Source organism: Ambystoma mexicanum, chromosome 2p, assembly GCF_040938575.1.
Source record: "Ambystoma mexicanum isolate Mex_15411 chromosome 2p, UKY_AmexF1_1, whole genome shotgun sequence".
Classification (NCBI taxonomy): domain Eukaryota; kingdom Metazoa; phylum Chordata; class Amphibia; order Caudata; family Ambystomatidae; genus Ambystoma; species Ambystoma mexicanum.
In genome coordinates this window covers 1,458,116,025-1,458,135,382 of record NC_090923.1, presented here as the reverse complement: position 1 = coordinate 1,458,135,382, position 19,358 = coordinate 1,458,116,025, and the positions used below count along the sequence as shown (strand labels likewise).

At 50.9% G+C, this 19,358-nt stretch overlaps 1 protein-coding gene across 1 annotated transcript in view; it reads left to right on the top strand.

Moving 5' to 3' along the window:
• The window catches only part of GLYR1 (glyoxylate reductase 1 homolog), a 713,235-nt gene that overhangs the window by 362,910 nt on the left and 330,967 nt on the right, over positions 1 to 19,358 (top strand). The window contains exons 8-9 of the mRNA XM_069646033.1: positions 17,890 to 17,937; positions 18,022 to 18,095. Of these exons, the coding sequence (XP_069502134.1) occupies positions 17,890 to 17,937; positions 18,022 to 18,095 (122 nt within the window). The remainder of the gene's footprint in view (positions 1 to 17,889; positions 17,938 to 18,021; positions 18,096 to 19,358) is intronic.

Below are 19,358 nucleotides of genomic sequence, written 5' to 3'. Positions count from 1 at the left end.
GGCAGAAGAAAAGAGGAAGGTCTTGAGGTGCTTCCAGAACCGGAGATGGTTTTCCTCATGTTTTAGAGTGGGGGGGGAGGCTGTTCCAGAGGGAGGCCCCAGCCGAAGACAGATCTCCCCCTAGCTCGTTTCTTTGAAAACCGACTAACCCTGAGGGAGTTAGAGGTAGACGAGCGAAGAGCTCAAGAGGGGAGATATTTGCAGAGGGATAGCTGAAGGTATTTTGGACCCAGGTCCCAGAAAGCCTTATGGACAATGCAGTGGCTTTGGAATTTAATCCTTGCATCCACTGTGAGCCAATGTAGAGATTTCAGAGCAGGAGAGATACGATCCCAGGGCTTGAGGCCAAGGGCAAGACTCGCAGACCTGCTCTGGATTAGTTTCAGAGGGGCGGAGAGTAGAGGCAGGTAGATTTAGAAAGAGGCTGTTGAAATAGTCCAACCTAGAGAGAAACAGAGCTTGGGATACCATAAGCTTCTGGGGGAAGGAGTGGAAAGGCAGAGTACCTCTGAGGAGGCACAGTAGGAAGTTTGACTTTTTAGAGACCTCAGAGATGTGGGCGGAGAAGGAAAGGGTGGAGTCAAAGATGACCCTGAGGTTCTTAGCCTCGCTGGTGGGGGTTGGAGGAGGGCCAAGGTAAGCCGACCAGAGAGTGAGGGGAAAGGATGGTGAAGGTGTGCCGATGAGGAGGATCTCCGTCTTGCTGGCATTCAGACAAAGATCATTGGCGGCACACCAACTTGAATGGCAGTTAGGCAATCAGAGATGAGATCGGGAGAGGAGGTGGCAGAGGGCAGCCTGAAAATGAGTGGTCAGTGTAGCACTGGAAGTTTGAGCAGAAAATGGCAATGCAGTGGGCGAAAGTTGCCAGGTATTGGTTGAAAAGCCAGGGTGAGAGGTTAGACCCCTGGGGAACACCACAGGTAGAGAGGAAGATAGACGATAGGAAGGACCCAAGTTGCTCCTGGGAGGGTCAGTCAGAGAGGAAGGTCAGCCAGGCCAGGCCAGGCTAGGCCAGAGCCTGATCAGTGATACCCAAGTTTTCACAGACGGTTCAGCAGGATGGTATGGTTGACCGTGTCGAAGGCAGAAGAGAGATTGAGTAGGATGAAGACAGAGGGAATGTTAGAGTCCAGGTTGGAGAGCATATCTTCACGAATGTTCAGGAGAGCAGTTTCCGTGCTTCTGGAAGCTCTGAAGCCAGACTGGTGGTCATGGAGACGGCCAATAGAATTGGAATGAAGGTTAAGCTCGGAGATGGCCAACTTTTCCAGGAGTTTGCCCAGAAAGGGAGAAATGGAAATTGGGCGATAGTTAGCTGGACAAAAAGGATCAGCTGTGGGTTTCTTAAGAGGATGCACAAGGGAGTGCTTCAGAGGGGAGGGGAAGGATCCCGAGGCAAAGGAGTAGTTGCAAAAATCAGCAAGGGCCGGAGCGAGGGTGTCAATGTGGTCCTTGATGGTTTTAGAGGAACAGGGATGAACGTGTTTTGACAAGGCTTTCATAGATTGGACTTGTCTAGCGACCTCGTCGGGGGAGAAAAGAGGAAAGTACAAGAAGGATGGTGGGGGGTGGCTAAAGGATGGTCAGCAAGCACAGATGGGGAGGGGAAGGGAAGGCAGGGGAGGAGTGGGGGTGGAGAGGGTGGACAGGAGGTCCTGGGTTTTTTATATAAAGTGAGAGGCACAGGCATTGCAAAGAGCCTGGGAGGCAACAGGAGGGGTGGAGACTGCAGCAGGGTTGGCCATCTCCTTGCAGATTTTAAAGGGTTCGGCCGAGTTGTTAGATGCCGCAGAGACACAAGCTTGAATGTGGACTCTTCTTGGTGAGGACACAGAGTCAGTATTTCCTTTGTAGCAGGTCACAGGCCAGTTTGTCAGAGGATGAACAGGAAGCCCTCCATTTCCTCTCAGCCGCCCTACACTTGCTTTTAAGTCAAACCAGGAATTGCACTTGGCTTTCGACTACAAACGGATCCTCATGACTGGGGCAAGGGCATCAAGAGTATCAGAAATCGAAGAGTAGAACAGAGACAGGGCTGTGCCAGGATGTGAGACAGCCAGAGGTGGAGAGGGGGGAGAGAAAGTGGCAGCAAAAGCCTCAACTGACACAGGTTTCATGGGCCGGATGTCTGAGAAGGTAGGTGGCAATGTTGGGGTAGGCTTGGCTTGGGGGGGGGGAGGAGAGGGAGAGATGATAGGAGAGGAGGGAGTGATCGCTCCAGGAGAGAGGAGTTGTCAGAGGGATGGAGAGGGGGGAGGTCAGGGGAGATAGACATTGAGTGTGTGCCCTGCGGAGTGAGTCGGGCCAGAGGGGAGGATGGACAGGGACAGGGAGAGGGAGTCGCAGAGGTCCCGGAAGAGTACAGAGGAGGAACAAGGAGAGTCTAAATGTATATTGAGGTCACTGAGGAGGAGGAGGAGTTGAGTGGTAGAGGCAAGGAGGCAGGAGTAGAGGTCCGCCCACTCAGAGAGAAATGAGATGATTTGACCAGGAGGCTGGTAACCACAGTAAGAGAATGGGTAGGCGAGAGAGAAAGCCTACAGACAATGCATTCGAAAGAGGAGTAGGTCTGAGTGGGAATGATAGAGGCAGGAATCCACTCAGGAAAGATCAGGGCTACCCCCTCCACTCCCCACCCCCACCAGACCGGGAGGATCCGGGTGTGGAGAGGATCTTGTAGCCATCAGGGAGGAGAGTGTCAAAGCTTGTGACAGAGCTGGCAGTGAACCATGTCTCAGTAAGACCAAGGACATCAAGGTCTAGTTCTTCAAACAGGTGGCAGATGTCAGAGGAGCGTTTGACGACAGAGCAAGAGTTGAGAGTAGCAATATGAAGAAGGTTGCTAGCCTTAAAGGACTTCTGGGGAGGGGTACACATCAGAGGTACACCCTGCGGAGGAGAAAGAGCCCTAGGAGGTGCAGAGGAGGAGGAGGAGGAGGAGGAGTAGAGAGGGCAAGGTAGCCAAGGAGGGGGGGGAGAGGCGGGGACAGCAGAAGATGAGAGGAAATTGATGAGGCGAGGGAAACACCTATCAAACAGGAGGAGATTTGCCTGAGGGCCTTGGACCATGACCGTGCCATTTAGGTAGACATTAATAATGACTTCAGAGGATTCGATGGAAGCCATGAGAACTTCCCATCGAGTTCCCCCATTAATGGGAGAGGAGGAGCTTGCAAGAATTCCCCATAGCATGTGTTTTCAGCAACCAACCAGGTGGTTAAGGCAAATTGAAATGGGTTGTCTAGGCTTTTTCCTCCAGTGCATTGGCCGCGTCCGGTCTGGGACCTCAATGTGGTTCTTGGAGTTTTGTAAGACAATCATTTCGAGCCGATTGCCTCGGTGGTCATCCGCTTGGGGACACTAAAGACTGTTTTATTGGTGGTTCTCATCTCTGCGCACAGGGTTAGTGAACTGCAGGCGCTGTCTGCCTGCGAGCCCTTCACCACTTTTCACAACCAGCTGCTCATCTTGCGCACTCACTCAAACTTCTTGCCCAAGGTGGTCTCTCTGTTCCATCAGAATCGAGAGATCTGCCTGCCAGTGTTCTTCCCAAACCCAAAGTCTGAGGCAGAGAGGGGCCTACATTCCTTGGACCTCAAGAGGGTTCTCAACTTTTATCTCTTGGACGAAATTCTTCAGGAAGTCAGAGGCATTGTTCGTGACTTGTGAGGGCTTCTCCCCCGGCTCTCGGGTTTCCACCGCCCGTTGGATGGTTCGGGCCATTTCGGAGGTGTACACAGCCATGGGCAAACCTGTTCCTGAGGGGATTCATGACCATGGATTCAGAGCCTACAAGGATGAAGGAAAGGGTACTATGGATTGTTAGGAACGATTTCTCTTTACTGCACCTTTTCTTCCATCTTTATGGAACCTCCAAACATTTTTCCTTTTATTTTTGATACTGACCTGCTCTTTTTGCACTGCACTGAAGCCTTAAACTTCACTATACTGGCTTTTGCTCATATGTTATGGGTAAACTGACATATACTTCAGGCTGTCCGTACCTTGTTTCCCTTAGTCGTGTTACTACTTTTGGTTACTTGGTATCACTTGTGGTAATTTATCATTGTGCAAAGCACCTTACACTACAGTACAATGGAGTAACCTTTTTGATTTGCCCTAGACTAACACTCAGATGAATTTTGGTTACTCTCGATGTGCTAAAAGGATATGCTGGTGGCAGCACTAACTTTTTCCCACTTTTTGGGGACTTTTCGTTTTTGCTTTACTGCGTTAACCACGGTTGGCTACTAACTGTGGCTAGTGTCCAAACATGGCCATGCCACATGGTTTTTCACTTGTCCTTTGGCCATCTTGTTCTTTAGCCTTCTTGGCCTGTGAGGCCAGGAAAATCCTTATAAACACTTTGAGTGGCCCAGTAGCTTTTGGCAGGCTACTGGAGAGTGTGTGTTTGCTGGCAGGATGTGGCTGGGACTGTTTGTTCCCAATCCACAAATTGGTTTGTGTGTCTGAGTCATATACATGTGTTCCTGCCAGTGGTCCTGATTGGACCACTGCTGAGATGTGTGTGGGGGCTAGCCCTACATTGGCTATTGAGGGCAGCTGCTCTTTCCTGGCTTTTAAAATGAGGACCCCTGCACCCATTCCTCAGATATCCTGGAGAAACCTGAATGAGCCAAGAGTTATATCCAGCTGCGAGACCTGCAAAGAAACCAGACACTTGTCGGAAGGAGGCCTGTCTACCAACTTGTGCTGCTGTCCTGGAGGAGCCTTGTCTTGCTGAAGATATTTAGCAGTCCTGCGAATGAGCTGCAGCCATTGGAGTGGAGGGAACATACATTCCTGACGTCTGCTCGGTACCCTGCAAAGGAAAGTCTTCGGAAGGGCCCCCGGACCGTCCTCTGGCTGACCAGCTCTGAATTTGGGCTACCGTGCTGCCGGTGTCACCGTTCGGAGTTTCGACCTGGAACTCTGAAACTTTGGGGATCCTCAGCTGGCCCCATCAGATTCACCTATGTGAAATGTGGGTTCCTGGCTTCAAAGGGACCTAAGATAGGAGGGAAAGTCTGACTGCGGAAATTGAGTCCCTTTGCTGTGCTGCGGTGACCAGTCTGAAACCGCTTAACTGACCCGAGTCCAGTCCTGAGATGGGTCCTGCATCGAGGTTTGCGACGGTCTTCATTTGAAGGTCCTTGCAACAGTAAAAGACACAAATCGGAAATCAGCTAGAACCTTCAATCCCTGCAAATTGAGGACTGCAACTTTCAGCGGGAAAAGCAGCCTCGGACCCTCTTCCTTGGTCCTGCCAAGTCTGGGGAAGAATTGGAGTATGGGGGGCTGAGGGGCAGCTTAGTTAGTGATTCTTACCTACCCCTAAACTCCCCGGCACCCCCTCCAGTCCTCTCTCGCACTTGCCCCAGGGCCCTACACTGCATCCGCACTCAATGCACTTGAGAAATTAATCCAAGATACTGGCCCTCTGTTAGGGAGAATTCTCATTTTATGGCTAATTTCCCTTACCTATAGAGTCCCCCAGCAGCTTTGCTGGATTTGAAGGTTTGTCTTTTTTTTTTTCCTGCTGAGATTGAGACTCTTTTTATTTCCCCCCACTCTTAGACATTTTTGCTATGTGTGTTCTAGGCTATTTTTGTGTTTAATGCCTATGGGGTTTCTCTCACCTCCATAGGAACCCTCTTTATTCACATGTGTTACACAGCACCCTCAGTGCAGTGACACAGGGGCGTCGTGGCGACCCCCAAACATAGACTTCATACCCTGGGACTGACTACTGTCTCCCAGGGCATGTAAAGTCCCCATTGACTTTACTAGTCAATTTTTGTGAACTAACCCAGTACAACCCATCTTACTATGGAAGTACTGGGAAGGGGTAATAGTTTTTCACTTATGTTCATTTTCGAGACTGTACTGTGCAGTCCCTCTCAAAGTTTCTGGCTGGTGGCAGTGGTTACTACCAAAAATATTCGGCAAATATTTTACTATGAGATTTTCCCATTGTTCGAGGCTACCACTTTTTCTGACAGCCTCTAACATACCGCCGGTGTATTTTAATAACTTTACTCCGGTAAGCTTTATTTGCCAGAACTTTAATAGAACTTCTTTCTCGTGTCTTTCTCTAAACTCCTAGCCCAAGTCGGGGGGATCCTTTGTTCGTTCTTTTGGCGGGCTTCTGCCAAGAAGCCCTCCTTTCGGCGACACTGAGTCTGGGGTGGGTCCATTGTGTGGGAGGGGGAGTAGGACCCCTGGACAGGGTTGCCTCAGCAACCCATGTTGCACTCTATCCTGATAGGCTGGAGGGTCTCCCGCCAAGATGACCACTCCACTGTGTGAGTGACAGCTAAGCTGTATGAATGGGGATCTTTTGCATAAAAGCAGGGTCCTGAGGACTGGAAGAGCAAGACGTCGCCACTGGAACTAAGAAGCCGAAGAGGAGCGAAGCCAAAGACATCTGCAACCACTGAACCACCGGTGAAGCCCCGCTGCAGCGTCTCACCACTTTTCTCCACACGACGAGAGAAGATCTTCACCTGCAAGAGCCTTCTTCCCTTGAGCTGGTGGGGCCAACCAGTTTGCCAATCGCCTTCCTGGACCTGCCCTGGTCGAATCGCCAGTACCCTGTACTTGGAGACCGGATAGCCAGCCAGTACCTTTTATACGTCGGGCAGCCCGCGGCTTGTTTCATCCCTGGGTAGTGCTGTAACTCGAATCTTCCTCCACGACGAGAGCCTCTCTTCCTCTGCTGGATCCCCGAACTGCAGGAACTACCAGGAACAACCGCCACCGCAGGAGCCATTTCTTCATTTTAAAGGTACATTGTTCTGCTAGGCCGCCCTTTCTTCGCAGTAGCTCTAAAGGTGTTTTTAATACTTTTAACTACCTGTTGGGTTGGCTGCCCCTCTCTTAACATTGTCTTTCACCTTCTGCATCCACCTTTTCGAAATTGTTAACCAAAGACCTGACTGCAGCGACAAGAACCTTTTGCTCCTGGGCCCTTGCCCTGTACCACTGACTGGCACAGGCCTATTGACTCTGGCTACATTTGTTAGAACTGCCTTCTTTAAATTGCTTCTCAATTAGAATGGGTTGGTGCACCTACTTCTTATAACTACCCTTTTCTTCCCCTTTTTAAATCTTGTGAAATGTCATTTTGCTCAGTTTTCATTTAAGTATTTCCCATACTGATGCACTGTCTTACTTAAACTGGTTCACAAACCTATGGGAAGTGTTGCCAGTGTGTGTAAGAAGATTTCTGTATAACTTGTGCTTTCCCTCCCTTACGAGAAATTGCTAGAGTATCTCTTGTGTGTGGTTTTCAGTGTGCCGTTTTGCTCAGTTTTCACTCTGGTTCACTTGGTCTACAATTTAACTAGGGAGTGTGTATATTTTTCGTTGACTTATTTTAACTTGCTTGATGACTGTGATAGATGTGTTTAAGAGAAGTGTATAAAATACATATATATATACTTGTTAATACAAAGCTTTGGTCAGTGTCTTCTTGTGCCATAGTACTATAGACCTATTGTTTAAACCCTGAATACTGCTCATCTCCCTCTTCAGTTAAGTCTGACTGCTCAGCCACAGCTACCAACTAAATCTTTGTGGTACAGACTGATACCAAAGGGGATATATTGCTGTCACCTGTAGGCCTAATCTTCTGTAGTGCTCCCTACGGGAACTGCACAGGATTCTGCCTAACACACTCTGCACTTGCCTCAGTCACTACCGACCGGGTGCACTTGATATCACCCCTACATCCCCCCTAAACCTTTTGCCCTTGTACGATCCGTATGCACCGCACAAGAAGATAATCTTTTCTCCCTTGTCTTCACCTCTAAATTGCACAGTTAAAAATGCAGAATCACTGTCAGGCCTATTTGCTGTCTTCCCAATTTGTTTAATGTATATTAGGCACTTACTCTGCCTGTACAGACTGTTATTGTCTCAGAATTTCAAGGGCTCTGAGCGACTGTTTGTTTTTTCCACGTGTCCACCCTCCTTGAGCACTTTGAAACACTTGCCTGTGTGTAGGCACTATAAATAAACCATACTGTACCCTTATAAATCTATATGCGTATAATAAACTTTATTATACCAATATTGGCTTTACCATTGCTTGCTTGTGCAAGATGTCGTGAGGTTGGGGCTACTTCTGTTAACTAGGTTAACTTGTACTCTGACAATTCGAACCCTTCACTGGACTCAAGAGACCCTACTGCATGTTTTCCAGCCTCAAAGATTCTGTGGAACTTCACCTGAACTATTGGGCAAAAGGCCCCAGACCGCTTAGGGCTGGACAATTTTAGTTGTGGATCATTCTCTGTGGACTTTGAGTGCATAATACTAACCTTACCTTACCTTTCCTTTACAGGAGTTTGTAATATATATTATGCCCTCTGATAAGTGAATGTATATATGTATCTATTTTATCTAGTGTTGTGTGATCACTCTGCTTGCCAGTAGTAATTTTTCTGTAGTGTTTTGGCCAATAATTGAGAATTTTATTTTTATACATCCTGGCGAAGTATAATCTGTGATTCCCATTGTGTGAACTCATTGTGGACCCTTTACAAGCTCACCACATTCGAAGAACTTAGCCTATACCGCCTGTCACTGCTAGCTGAACTGGTTTGGCTACAGCTCGCCAGAGTTGTCCCTGTCACAATATAGGTTGGCCTTCTATACATCTGCCCACCAGGGCAGAGTACAGAAAATCAGTTCTAACATGGACTGAGTAGTCTAGTCAATGCGGTAAGTAACTTTCATTTCTATTCACTTTGGACATGTAATACTACAACCCTCACAAGAGGTCTGTGGAAAAATTAGTTTACAAAGACGGGCTTAAACAAGGTTGCCATTTGGCTGCAGTACAGCAGGAAAAAATCAGTGTACACAATAGTGCACCTGTGCCTTTAGAAAATGGTACCAGCCCAACTCGCTACAGCTGTTCTTTGTAATTTTTTCACCGCCTTTCCTTGCAATTTTTTCACTGCCTTTCCTTGCAGTTATTTCACTGCCGTTCCCTGCAGTTTTTTCACTGCCGTTCCCTGCAGTTTTTTCACTGCCGTTCCCTGCAGTTTTTTCACTGCCGTTCCCTGCAGTTTTTTCACTGCCGTTCCCTGCATTAATTTGCAGCAGTTTTATGGGGGGGGAGGAGGTATATGGTTAGGGAATGAAGGGCATCTGTAAACTGGTGGTGTGATGCTGGAAATGCTTTGGAGGCACGGGGCTTCCTTGTCTCACTACTTCCCTGTTGATGTTATCTGTGTATTGTTATGCCGCGGGATTCCAGCCCAGACCTCTGGCAGCATGCAGCTCTTCATTTTTGTTATTGCTGAGCAAGACCCTTGGGATACCCCTATTACACCCATGGGTAGGGTTTTTTGGGCACCTGTGTTGCTCCCAGAGCAGTCCATGACGAGTAGTAAGCCGGACTGCTGTTAATCACTTGGAAGGGGGGGGACCCTTGCATAGAGCTGCTCGACGGCCGGAGCTTGCCAAGTTCCAACCAAAAGCATCTTCAAGTGGCAGTGGAACCACGCCATCTGTCCACTTTTTCACAGCTGTGGAACTCCAGTGTTGCCACCTGCAGAGAAGTGCCTGCCGGTGGGTTTCCTGCTATTTCGAACCGAAGAATAAGTCCAGACGGTCCAAACTTGGTTATGGCCTAGAGAGATGTCAAGTGCTAGAGTCCAAGTAGCCAGAAACCACCCTGTTGCCCGTGCTGCCGCTGCAGTACCGTAAAACTGAACGGCAGCCAACTGCAAAATACTGAAACTTGACACCTAATTTTGTCACTGCACCCGTCACCGAAGGTCATTAACGAAAACCAAAGGACTCATGCTCCCCTCCCAGGCCTTTTGGAGGGCTACTGTGAGTTTTAGCTTTGTGGGACATCGTCAGCGTAGCAACCCGACCGAGACCACCACTTAGACAGACCTTCACTGCTGCCTTTCTGACACTGCTTCGTTACCTTCTCCTGCTTGGCAACGACACAGTGATGACTTCTTCCAGAGGGGCTCTATTCTCGTGGAGCATTCTCTAGTAAAACTGAGAGACTCCAAGCCTTCCAAGATACTGTGATGAGAAACAGCGGCTTGCTCCCTTGGGGTCCATCCAAGGGTCCCAGATTCATGTTGGACCTAGCTCTTCTGTTGCCTCCCAGGTACTTTGGGGTGGTGGGATCTGTAGAAACAAAAGCAGACAATCGACACATAAGGACTGGGCATTGACATTAAAGCAAAGTGAAATTTACCTTTTCTTAACGGTTGCCCAGGTTGGGGGGTTGACAGGGGGTTGCGGGGGGAGGGGGTGTATCTCCACACAGAATTGCATCCTTGCTCTGAAAAGTATTCTGCCAGTGTTTTAAAATATTTCCTGACTTTCACAATGGTGTTAAGGAATGTTTAGTGATGTTAATGCTTCTTAATAACTGTTACCAGTTGGTGCATTATTGCTGAACTAAGAGTAACTGTGGTACCACATAGTACTGTATATATTGTGTTAACTATTTGAGTAGAATTTTTTTTTTTTTAAACTTTTATTATAAGCGAGGCAGCAAAACACAGGCGAACAGTGTCAGGCAGTAGCAATGTGAAAAAGCAGCGTACATAGCGTAGGTATGCAGCGGTTACTACACATGATGAAACATTCAAAGAACAAAATACAGTCACATCGTAGAAAAGGACATCAGGAAACTATGTCAGGGGTGAGACCCCGAGCTGGTGGGGGGCAGCGGGGGGGGGAGGTGTCCTGAGTCTCGACTAGGTCAGGCATATAGGAGCGGAACCTGAGCCAGATGTTTCTAGGTCTGGAGTGAGTGGGTTGTAGGTGGGACCAGGCTTCCTCAGAGTCAGAGGCCCACGTGACCGCTCTCAGCCATTGGGCATGTGTGGGAGGCCAGGGGCGAAGCCAACAGAGCAGGATGGAGCGCACCGCGAGAAGCAGGCAGAGACCGGCTAGTTTCTTGGAGTCCCGAGTGAGGCCTGGGAGATCATGAAAGAGGCATACCAGCGGAGAGAGAACAATGGGGTGGTCAGTTACAGCGGACACTGTCGAACAAACAGCCTCCCAGAATTGTGCGAGGCGGGGGCAGGACCAGATCATATGGATGTAGTCGGCATCATCCTGGCCGCATCTGGGGCAGCTGGCAGGGTGGTCGACGGACATACGGTGTAGTCTGATCGGGGTGTGATGAAACCTGTGAAGCACTTTGAATTGGATAAGTTTAAACCGGGAGTTGAAGGAAACCCGTTGCGTGCGTTCGCATAGGTGGGCCCAGCAATCATCAGACATCTCAACACTGAGGTCCGCCTCCCAAGCACATCTCAGTTTGGCAAAGTCTGGGAGCGATCTGGATTGTAGCATGGTATATAACCTAGAGATCTTACCCCTCGTAGGGCCGGGGGAAGTGAGCTCCTCAATGGCAGGGTCGTCAGGTGGCATTGCAGGGAATGTTTGGTAATGTCGCTTAAGAGTCCTGCGAAGGGATGCGTACTGAAGCCATACACTCCGGTCTCCTCTCAGGGGCAGGGGAAGGTTGGATCACTCAACGAATATACCCTGGACAAACACATCGCGCAACAGCTCGAAGCCCGCGTCCGCCCATCGGCGAACCGTACCCGGTGGAACCCGTGGGACCCCAGGGAGAAAATTCCAAAGAGGGAGATTGCCATGGAAGGCATAGGCAGTCCCCGTCAGCTTCCACATCTTTGCCAGTGCAACGGCTGTGCAGGCAACCGGATTCTGTGAGTCCCGTATCCAGGGGGCGGGTTGCAACACCAGGGAGCGGATGTCCCGGTCGATCACCGCAAGCTTCTCAAGTCGGATGTGCGGGGGAGGATCTGTAGTATTAAACCAATAGGAGGTGTATTGGATTTGTGACGCCAGCCAGTATTTAAGAAAGCTAGGGGCTCCAAAGCCCCCGTTAGACATGGGAGTGGAAAGGGTCCCGATTTTAAGGCGGACCGCACCCGAGTGCCAAAGAAAGATTCACGGTGCGAGTCAAGTCGCGAAAAAAGCCCACCCCCGGCCACAAGGGAATGTTAGCGAACCTGTAGAGCAGCTGGGGCAACACCACCATTTTCAGCAGACCTATCCTGCCAGCCAGAGAAATCGGGAGTTTGTCCCAGACCTGGATCTTAGCTGTCAAGTGTGTGAGATACTCCTGGTAATTTTCATGGAAAGTCAGCTCACGCTGGCGAGTCACCACCGTCCCCAGGTAGGTAAATGTGGATTGTTTCCATGTGAAACCAAGGGTGTCGAGGGGGGGAGAGGTACATTCCGTGAGCGGAAAAAGAATGGATTTCGAGCAATTCACTTTAAGGCCCGAGACCCGACCGAAACGGATAATGTCCGCAAGTATAGGGGGTAGGTTGGTGGAAGGAGAGCGCACAAACAGCAACGCGTCATCCGCATAGAGGGACACTATGTCTGTCTGCCCCGCGGAGCGAAGGCCTCTGTGAGCATGGAGTTGGCGGAGCATGTCGGCGAAAGGCTCGATTGCTATCGCAAAGACCAGGGGAGAGAAGGGACACCCCTGTCGATCTTGAAGAGGGGGGAATAACGGTCGCCAGTGCTGACCCTTGCAACCGGCTCGGAATAAAGCAATCTGACCCAGGAAAAAAAAGAGGGGCCGAATTTACAGCACTCGAGGACCCGCCACAGGTACCTCCATGAAACCGAATCGAATGCCTTTTGCATGTCAAGGGCAGCAGCCACAGCGTGTGTCTCGGGGCTGATTCTGTCAATAATGTTGAATAGGCGCCTCAGGTTCAGGGAGGTGGAGCGACCCGGGATAAAACCGGCCTGGTCCGGGTGGATAATAGATGGCAAGAAGGGAGCCAGCCGGAGAGCCAGAGCCTTGGCAAATATCTTGACATCGCAGTTTGAGAGAGAGTGGGCGATACGAACCGCACTGCGAAGGGGGTTTACCGGACTTAAGAAGTACTGTAATTGTGGCCTCACGGAGAGATGGGGGGAGCACCCCGGCCTCCACAGACTCCTCCCAGAGAGCCAGCAAATGAGGGAGCAGTTGTGGCTTGAAACGTTAATAGAACTCGACCGGGATACCATCCGAGCCAGGGGTGCGACCCGACGATAGGGAATCGATAGCAACCGACAGCTCCTCCCGCGTGAGAGGGGAGTCAAGGGAGCCTGCGGTCTCCGGAGACAGAGTTGACAGAGGGAGGGTGTCGAGAAAGGAGTCGATCTCCGCCAGCGATACCTCATCGGCATTGGAGTACAGGGATTCGTAGAAGGTGAAAAATTCCCTGTTAACCTCCTTTGAGGAGACTGCCATAGAGCCATCAGCTCTCTCAACCCCGAGGATGTGCGGGGACCCAGTCTCGTGTCGGATCAACCGAGCCAGAAAGCGACCGGGGCGCTCTCCCTCCCCATACCTCCTTGCCATGCCAGGGTTATCAAGGAACCTCTGCTCACGGTCCGCAAGAGAACGGAACTTGTCCAGTTCCTCGCCGATGTCAGCCAGGTTACCCGGGGTGGAGTGAAGCGAGCATGTAGCCTCCAGAGACGAAAGTCTAGATTCACTGGTGGCAAGGTCTCTACGGATCGACTTAAGGGCCCAATTCTCCTTGGACAGCGCAATCCCTCTAATATAAACCTTGAATGACTCCCATAAGGTGGCCTGGGACGTTACCGAGCCCGTGTTGGTCTCGAAGAACTCTTCGATCGACAACTCAAGCTCCGAGCAGAACTCCGGGTCAAGTAGGGAAAGGGGTTTCAATTTCCAGTGTCGGAAGCGGGCGGGATCGGGGCGCCAATCTACGGTAATGGTGACAGGAGAGTGGTCAGATAGGGTTCTCGGAAGGATCATTAGTTGTGTTACGCTCCTAACCAATACGTTGGAGATCACCCACCTATCAATGCGAGAGTAGGAGTCGTGAACAGAGGAGTAGAAAGAGTAGATGCGAGAATCCGGGTAGAAGAACCTCCATGCATCCACCATGGCCAGACGGGGAAGGGAAGACAGTGCAGCGTAAGCCGCCCTGGAGAGGTGACGGGGCCTGGAGCCTGATCTATCCAGAGCTATGTCAAAGATCGTGTTGAAGTCCCCACCCCAAAGGATTGGAACAAGGGGGAAGCCATCGAGAAGGGAGGTGACCTGCACATAAAAATCCGGGTCATCGATGTTTGGGCCATAGATGTTCAGAAGAATCACTTCCTTGTGGTGCAGCATGGCGTGGAGCAATACATATCTACCCTGGGGGTCAATTGTCGAGGAGATGAGGGTAAAATGGAGGCTCCTGTGAATGAGGGTCATGACTCCCCGGCTTTGAGAGGAGTAATCGGTGAAAAACCTATGGGGACCCCAGGACTTGGCAAAACGCATGCAGTGTACAGAGCGGGCATGAGTCTCTTGAAGAAAGAGAATCTTTGATCCATGGCGCTCGGCCTGCAACTGAAGTTGTCTCATCTTTCTATAATTCCCTAGTCCCCGTACGTTCCAGCTCATAAAGGTCAGGGCACTCTCAATCACAGTGTGACGGTGTTTGGGATTAAGTAGAATGTCAGTGACCTAAGGGTCGGGTCCACGGTCCTACGACGCCAGTTCCAGAGTGCCTCAGCACAGTCCGCCTTCACTGCCAGCGCTAATTTTCCAATAACAAAAACACCAACATAACCCACCCCCGCCCACACCCCTCCCCCCCCAAACAGAGGGATGATACGCCCATCCCCTTGCAAACAAAACAAAGGCATCATCGCCTGGGGGTCTGAAGGCCTGACTGGCCGTATCGCTCCGGGTTGCAGCAGAGCAAGTAAATCATGAGATGCCCACAATGGAGGTGAAATGTAGATTGGACAAAGTTCTCGCACATAGCGATCCGGGCGGGCCCTGCAATTGGACTGAGCAAACAGGCTACGGGATGAAGGATCAACGTGGCCCCGGTACAGGAGGGCGGGGAGACCCATGCATCCCCCGTCGGGGACCTAGGATAACTGCTGAACCGAGGTCAGGGGAGAGGGATCAGCCAGGGAAGTGTTCATCAATGAATTTGGAGGCCTCTTCTGGGATCGTGAAGAACAACACCTGGTTGGCGTGCTCTATGCGGAGCTTGGCGGGATAGAGAATAGCATATTTGATTGAGTGGTCTCGTAGCCTGCGTTTCACCGCCTGGAAGGTCTTGCGCTCCCGCTGGACAGCCGTTGAGAAGTCAGGGTAAAGATGGATCCTTGCACCGCCCAGTAATAGCTCACCTTTGAGTCTTGCGGCCCTGAGGAGGGCGTCACGGTCACGGTAGTTCAATACACGAGCTATGATGGGCCGAGGTGGGGCACCGGGCCTAGGTTTGACCACCAGAGCGCGGTGTGCCCGCTCAATTGCGAAGTGTGGAGAAAGCTCGGGCTCATCAAGGAGCGACAGAAGTGTGCGCTGAACAAAGTCCTCCATTGGCTCGTGGATTTCATCCTCAGGGACCCCGATAATGCGGAGATTATTGCGCCTCGAGCGAGATTCCAAATCTTCATTTTTCTTTTCCACCTCGAGGACCCAGTTGGAAAGAGCGACAACCTCGGTGCGCAGGGCACCCAGCGCGTCCTCAGCGGAACCGACCCGCGTCTCGACCTCCAATACACGGCTGTCAGTCCTCTCAATGTGGGCCTTAATCGAAGATATGGTGCCGTACATATCATCTAGCTTTGAGTGCAGGGCAGTGAAACCCTCTCGCATAAAATCTATCATATTCTGGGACTCCGGGGCTGCGTCAGGCGGGGCGGTAGAGGCCTGCTCAGCAGCCTCCCCAGGTGGTCTCCCCGCAGCCTTCGCAAACATATTGATGGAGCTCTGCTTCCTCGCACCCCCTTTGGTCATCCTGGCCGTTCCGTAGATCGAGGACAAGGAAGGGGGAGAAGTGAGAACCAAATGCAAGTGTCGAGGCAAGTCCTCCAGGTTGCCGGGACCGATGCGAATACCGGATCAATGTAGGCGGGGAGCAACCAGTGAGCACACCCGGAGTCCAGGGGGTGAAGAGAAGGAGAGGCTATGACCCCTCTGAGGCTGGTGGGCGGGTGTCGCCGAGATTGGTGACTAAGAGGATGTAGCAGTCCCGACCGCGCCCAGGCGGTGTAGGACACAATGACAGGTGCAGAACTCCAGAGAAGCCCTTGGGGGCAACAGCGTAGATTGTTCCCCGGCTCCGCAGCCCCAAAACATCGGCAGCACCAGGGTAGATTGGACGTGGAGAGTGCGCCGCGGCCCGGCGGGTCACGGTGTCCAGGGCGACCCAATAGGCCCCAGGCAGGAGTCGGGAGAGAGGCAGGGCCCGGGCAGGGGCAGGGGGGTCCGCGCCGCCAAGGGCCAAGCAGCCGCGCCGGCCCAGGTGCAGGGGGACCACTCGCAGGGCACAGCAGGAGCGAGTGACCAATCCGGGGCCGCGGCAGCCAGGCGCAGCCCCCCCCCCCCCCCACACACCCTCTACCTCTCGGGCGCTCCGGTATCGATGGGGCCCCTCGGGGCCCAGCCCGAGGGCCCGAGGCCGGACAGCGCCGGCGGGCCAAGCCGAAATGGAGGAGGGGCCGGCAGTCGCCGACGATCCCGGTCGGGAGATGTAGTTGACGGAGGAGAGGACCTGGCCGGCCGCGATGATCCGGAGCGCCTCGCCGGGCGGGCGCCCCTCCCCCAGAGCGGCCCGCAGCGCCGCGACCTCAAGTCGAAGGAGAGCCGACACCACCGGAGCCGCGGGGCGGGGAGAGCGGGAGGTCGCAGCCGCTGATGGAACGGGAAGGCGCAGCCCCGTCCTCGGGACTCGCAGCGGCTCCAGGCTGCACCCAGCCGCAGCGGCAGGACTCCCGAAGGATCGGGTGAAGTCCAGCAGGATCTCTGACAGCGTCGGGCAGAGCGGGACAGGATCGATCGCTCTACTGCTCCGGAGCTCGACGTTCAAGCGGCCATCTTGGTTGCCGCGCAACAGCGCCCCCCAACTATTTGAGTAGAATTTAATAGTACAAAGAGTCTTATTTGTATATATCCAGTTAACTTGTATTAACCTTTAATAAAATAGCTCTGTTGGCATGTAATAGTGTGTAGACAGTCTTTGTGTTGGTTTGGGGATTTACTGTACCTAAGAATTAGCCTGCATCACCTCCCTTGAGTCTGTGCCTTGGTTGCTCCTTCACTACTACCTTGTGCAAGCCTTGGCTGGGGTGACTCTGTGCCTCTACCCCAACCATAAATAGGGTTGTATCACAGACACAACCTTCATTCTTTAAAGGAGTATGGAGGTCTTGCCCCATACATTTTTTGCAAACAATGTGGGGAAGCAGCCGCAGTGAGTTGGCCTCACGAAGAGCTGCACCACGTTGCAAAATAAAGTTAATGTAGTCGCCACCCTGTTGAGTACAGAGTTCCTCGGTGGAAAACCCACCCAAGGTAAAAATAAATGGGGTCCCCCTTCAATAGTAGCCATATAGACCCGTAGTGCTTCACAAAAAGGCACAATGAGAAAAGGCCCACGCTCCACTGACAGCTATAGGGACTTTTCTTTTTGTCCACAGAAATGATTTGCAATGGGAGGTGAGGTAGAAAAACTCTTAACTTGCCAAAAAGATGTGGGAAAATCATAACTTCCCACACATATGCACATGGAGAATGAGGCTGGAAAAGCATGAAAAAGGTAAACCTTTACTGGCGCGAAGACTGCTTCACTGCTCAGCCATGTCACCACTAGATGTGGGAACCTTTGCTGCCTAATTGTGGGTCGATCCCACCATCTTCTGAATGCTGGGAAGAGAAATCATACTAACATATTTGTGATAGAAATTAAGAGGTTTCTTGGGAAGAGAATGCAGTAAAGAGGAATTGTGCAGTTTGCAATGTAGCCAGACATGTAAAAGATCATTTTACTCTGTGCATAGCTGTCCTGCACTTGTCCTGATGCCTCTCTCCTTTTTCAGCCAGTCTCGTACCAGGCAAGCAGTAAGCGGTTCAAGTTGTCCGATGAGGTTCGTTTTTTTGTTATTGTATGTCCTTCATGGTTAATATTATTTTCGAAAATAAGAACTTGATATGTTTGGCATGTCTTTCAGGAAATGGGATCAACATCGATCCAGGCTGCAGATAGTACAGCAGCGAATGGAAGCATTAATCCCACAGATAAAAGGTAAGCCCAGACAATCCACCTAACAACTCCAATTCCCCCTGTGACTCTTGCACTACTATTTCTACACTTTGTCAGGAGTATCATGTTGGCCAGGCCTCAAAATGTGCACTTGCCACTAGCCATTGCCTAGTGATAACTTGACTGCTAACAAGCAAGACATGTTTTGCTGTGTGTATGTGTAGAACTGAGGGTCAGTGGCTACTGGCCTTTTATGTCTACTGTAAGGAACTCATGGTGGCAACAGTAAAGACAGGCACAAGTGATCACAGTTCAAGGGTGTTTATTAAACTGTATAGGTAGGTTGGTAAAACGCCTAATCTAAACCTAAAACTAAGATAGGAGCAAGCTACGACCATCGCAGCATAATAAGGCAGTCTTAATGGCGTCTTGTCAAATAAAAGGGCTTATATTAAAAAACCTATTGCCAATCCTTGGAACTAAACACAAAGAGTGTGGGATAGTATTCATAAGAAAGAAAAGTGTTCACAAATGAAGTCATGATATGGTAGCCAGGGGTCACCCTTACTCACATTCTGGGCAGGGGACAAGCGGGACTCCTGAGCACAGCACATTCTTGAGCTTTCCCAGCACGAGAGGACAGTTCCGTTCACAAGTATCGGGACCTTAGGTGGTTATCTTTCTGCAAAAAGTCTTCTCTTGCCTCCTAGGACCTGATGTGTCAATTAACAGAAAAGGTCCTTTCCAAATGTACGCTGGGTGATGACTTTTCACCCCTGGGTCCCCCTCTTCCAGGCTCGGACCCTTCTCGAATATCAGCCTTCCTCCATGGGGTCCACTATGGCTTTTTATCGAAACATTTTCACCTGTGGCATTCACAAGCCTTAATGTCTTTTTAAACCGTTCACAGTGGACATCCCTCTGTCAGGTTCACTTCTGTCAACACACTGTTCATTGGGACCTCAGACCTCACCCCTTTCCATCGGCATCCCTCCGTCAGGTTCTCTTGCCAATCACACAGTCCCTCCTCTTTTCTCACTATGCAGGATTCATCTCCCTTAGCTTTTGTGCCAGTCAAAGACTTTCGACTGTACAGGGGGTTTTGCTAGACACCTGTATGACCACTTTGACCTTTTTCTTGCGGCTCTCCTATGGTCTTCTGGTATCGGTAGTTTCAACTAATGCGGGATCAACCAGAGTATCGAGTGAGCACCCACGTGATGCCGAACAGCTCTGCAGCTGTTTTTCTCTTAATGTTCACAGTTCTTTGAACTTTTTTTATTTTGCCACTTTGCAATTTTCATT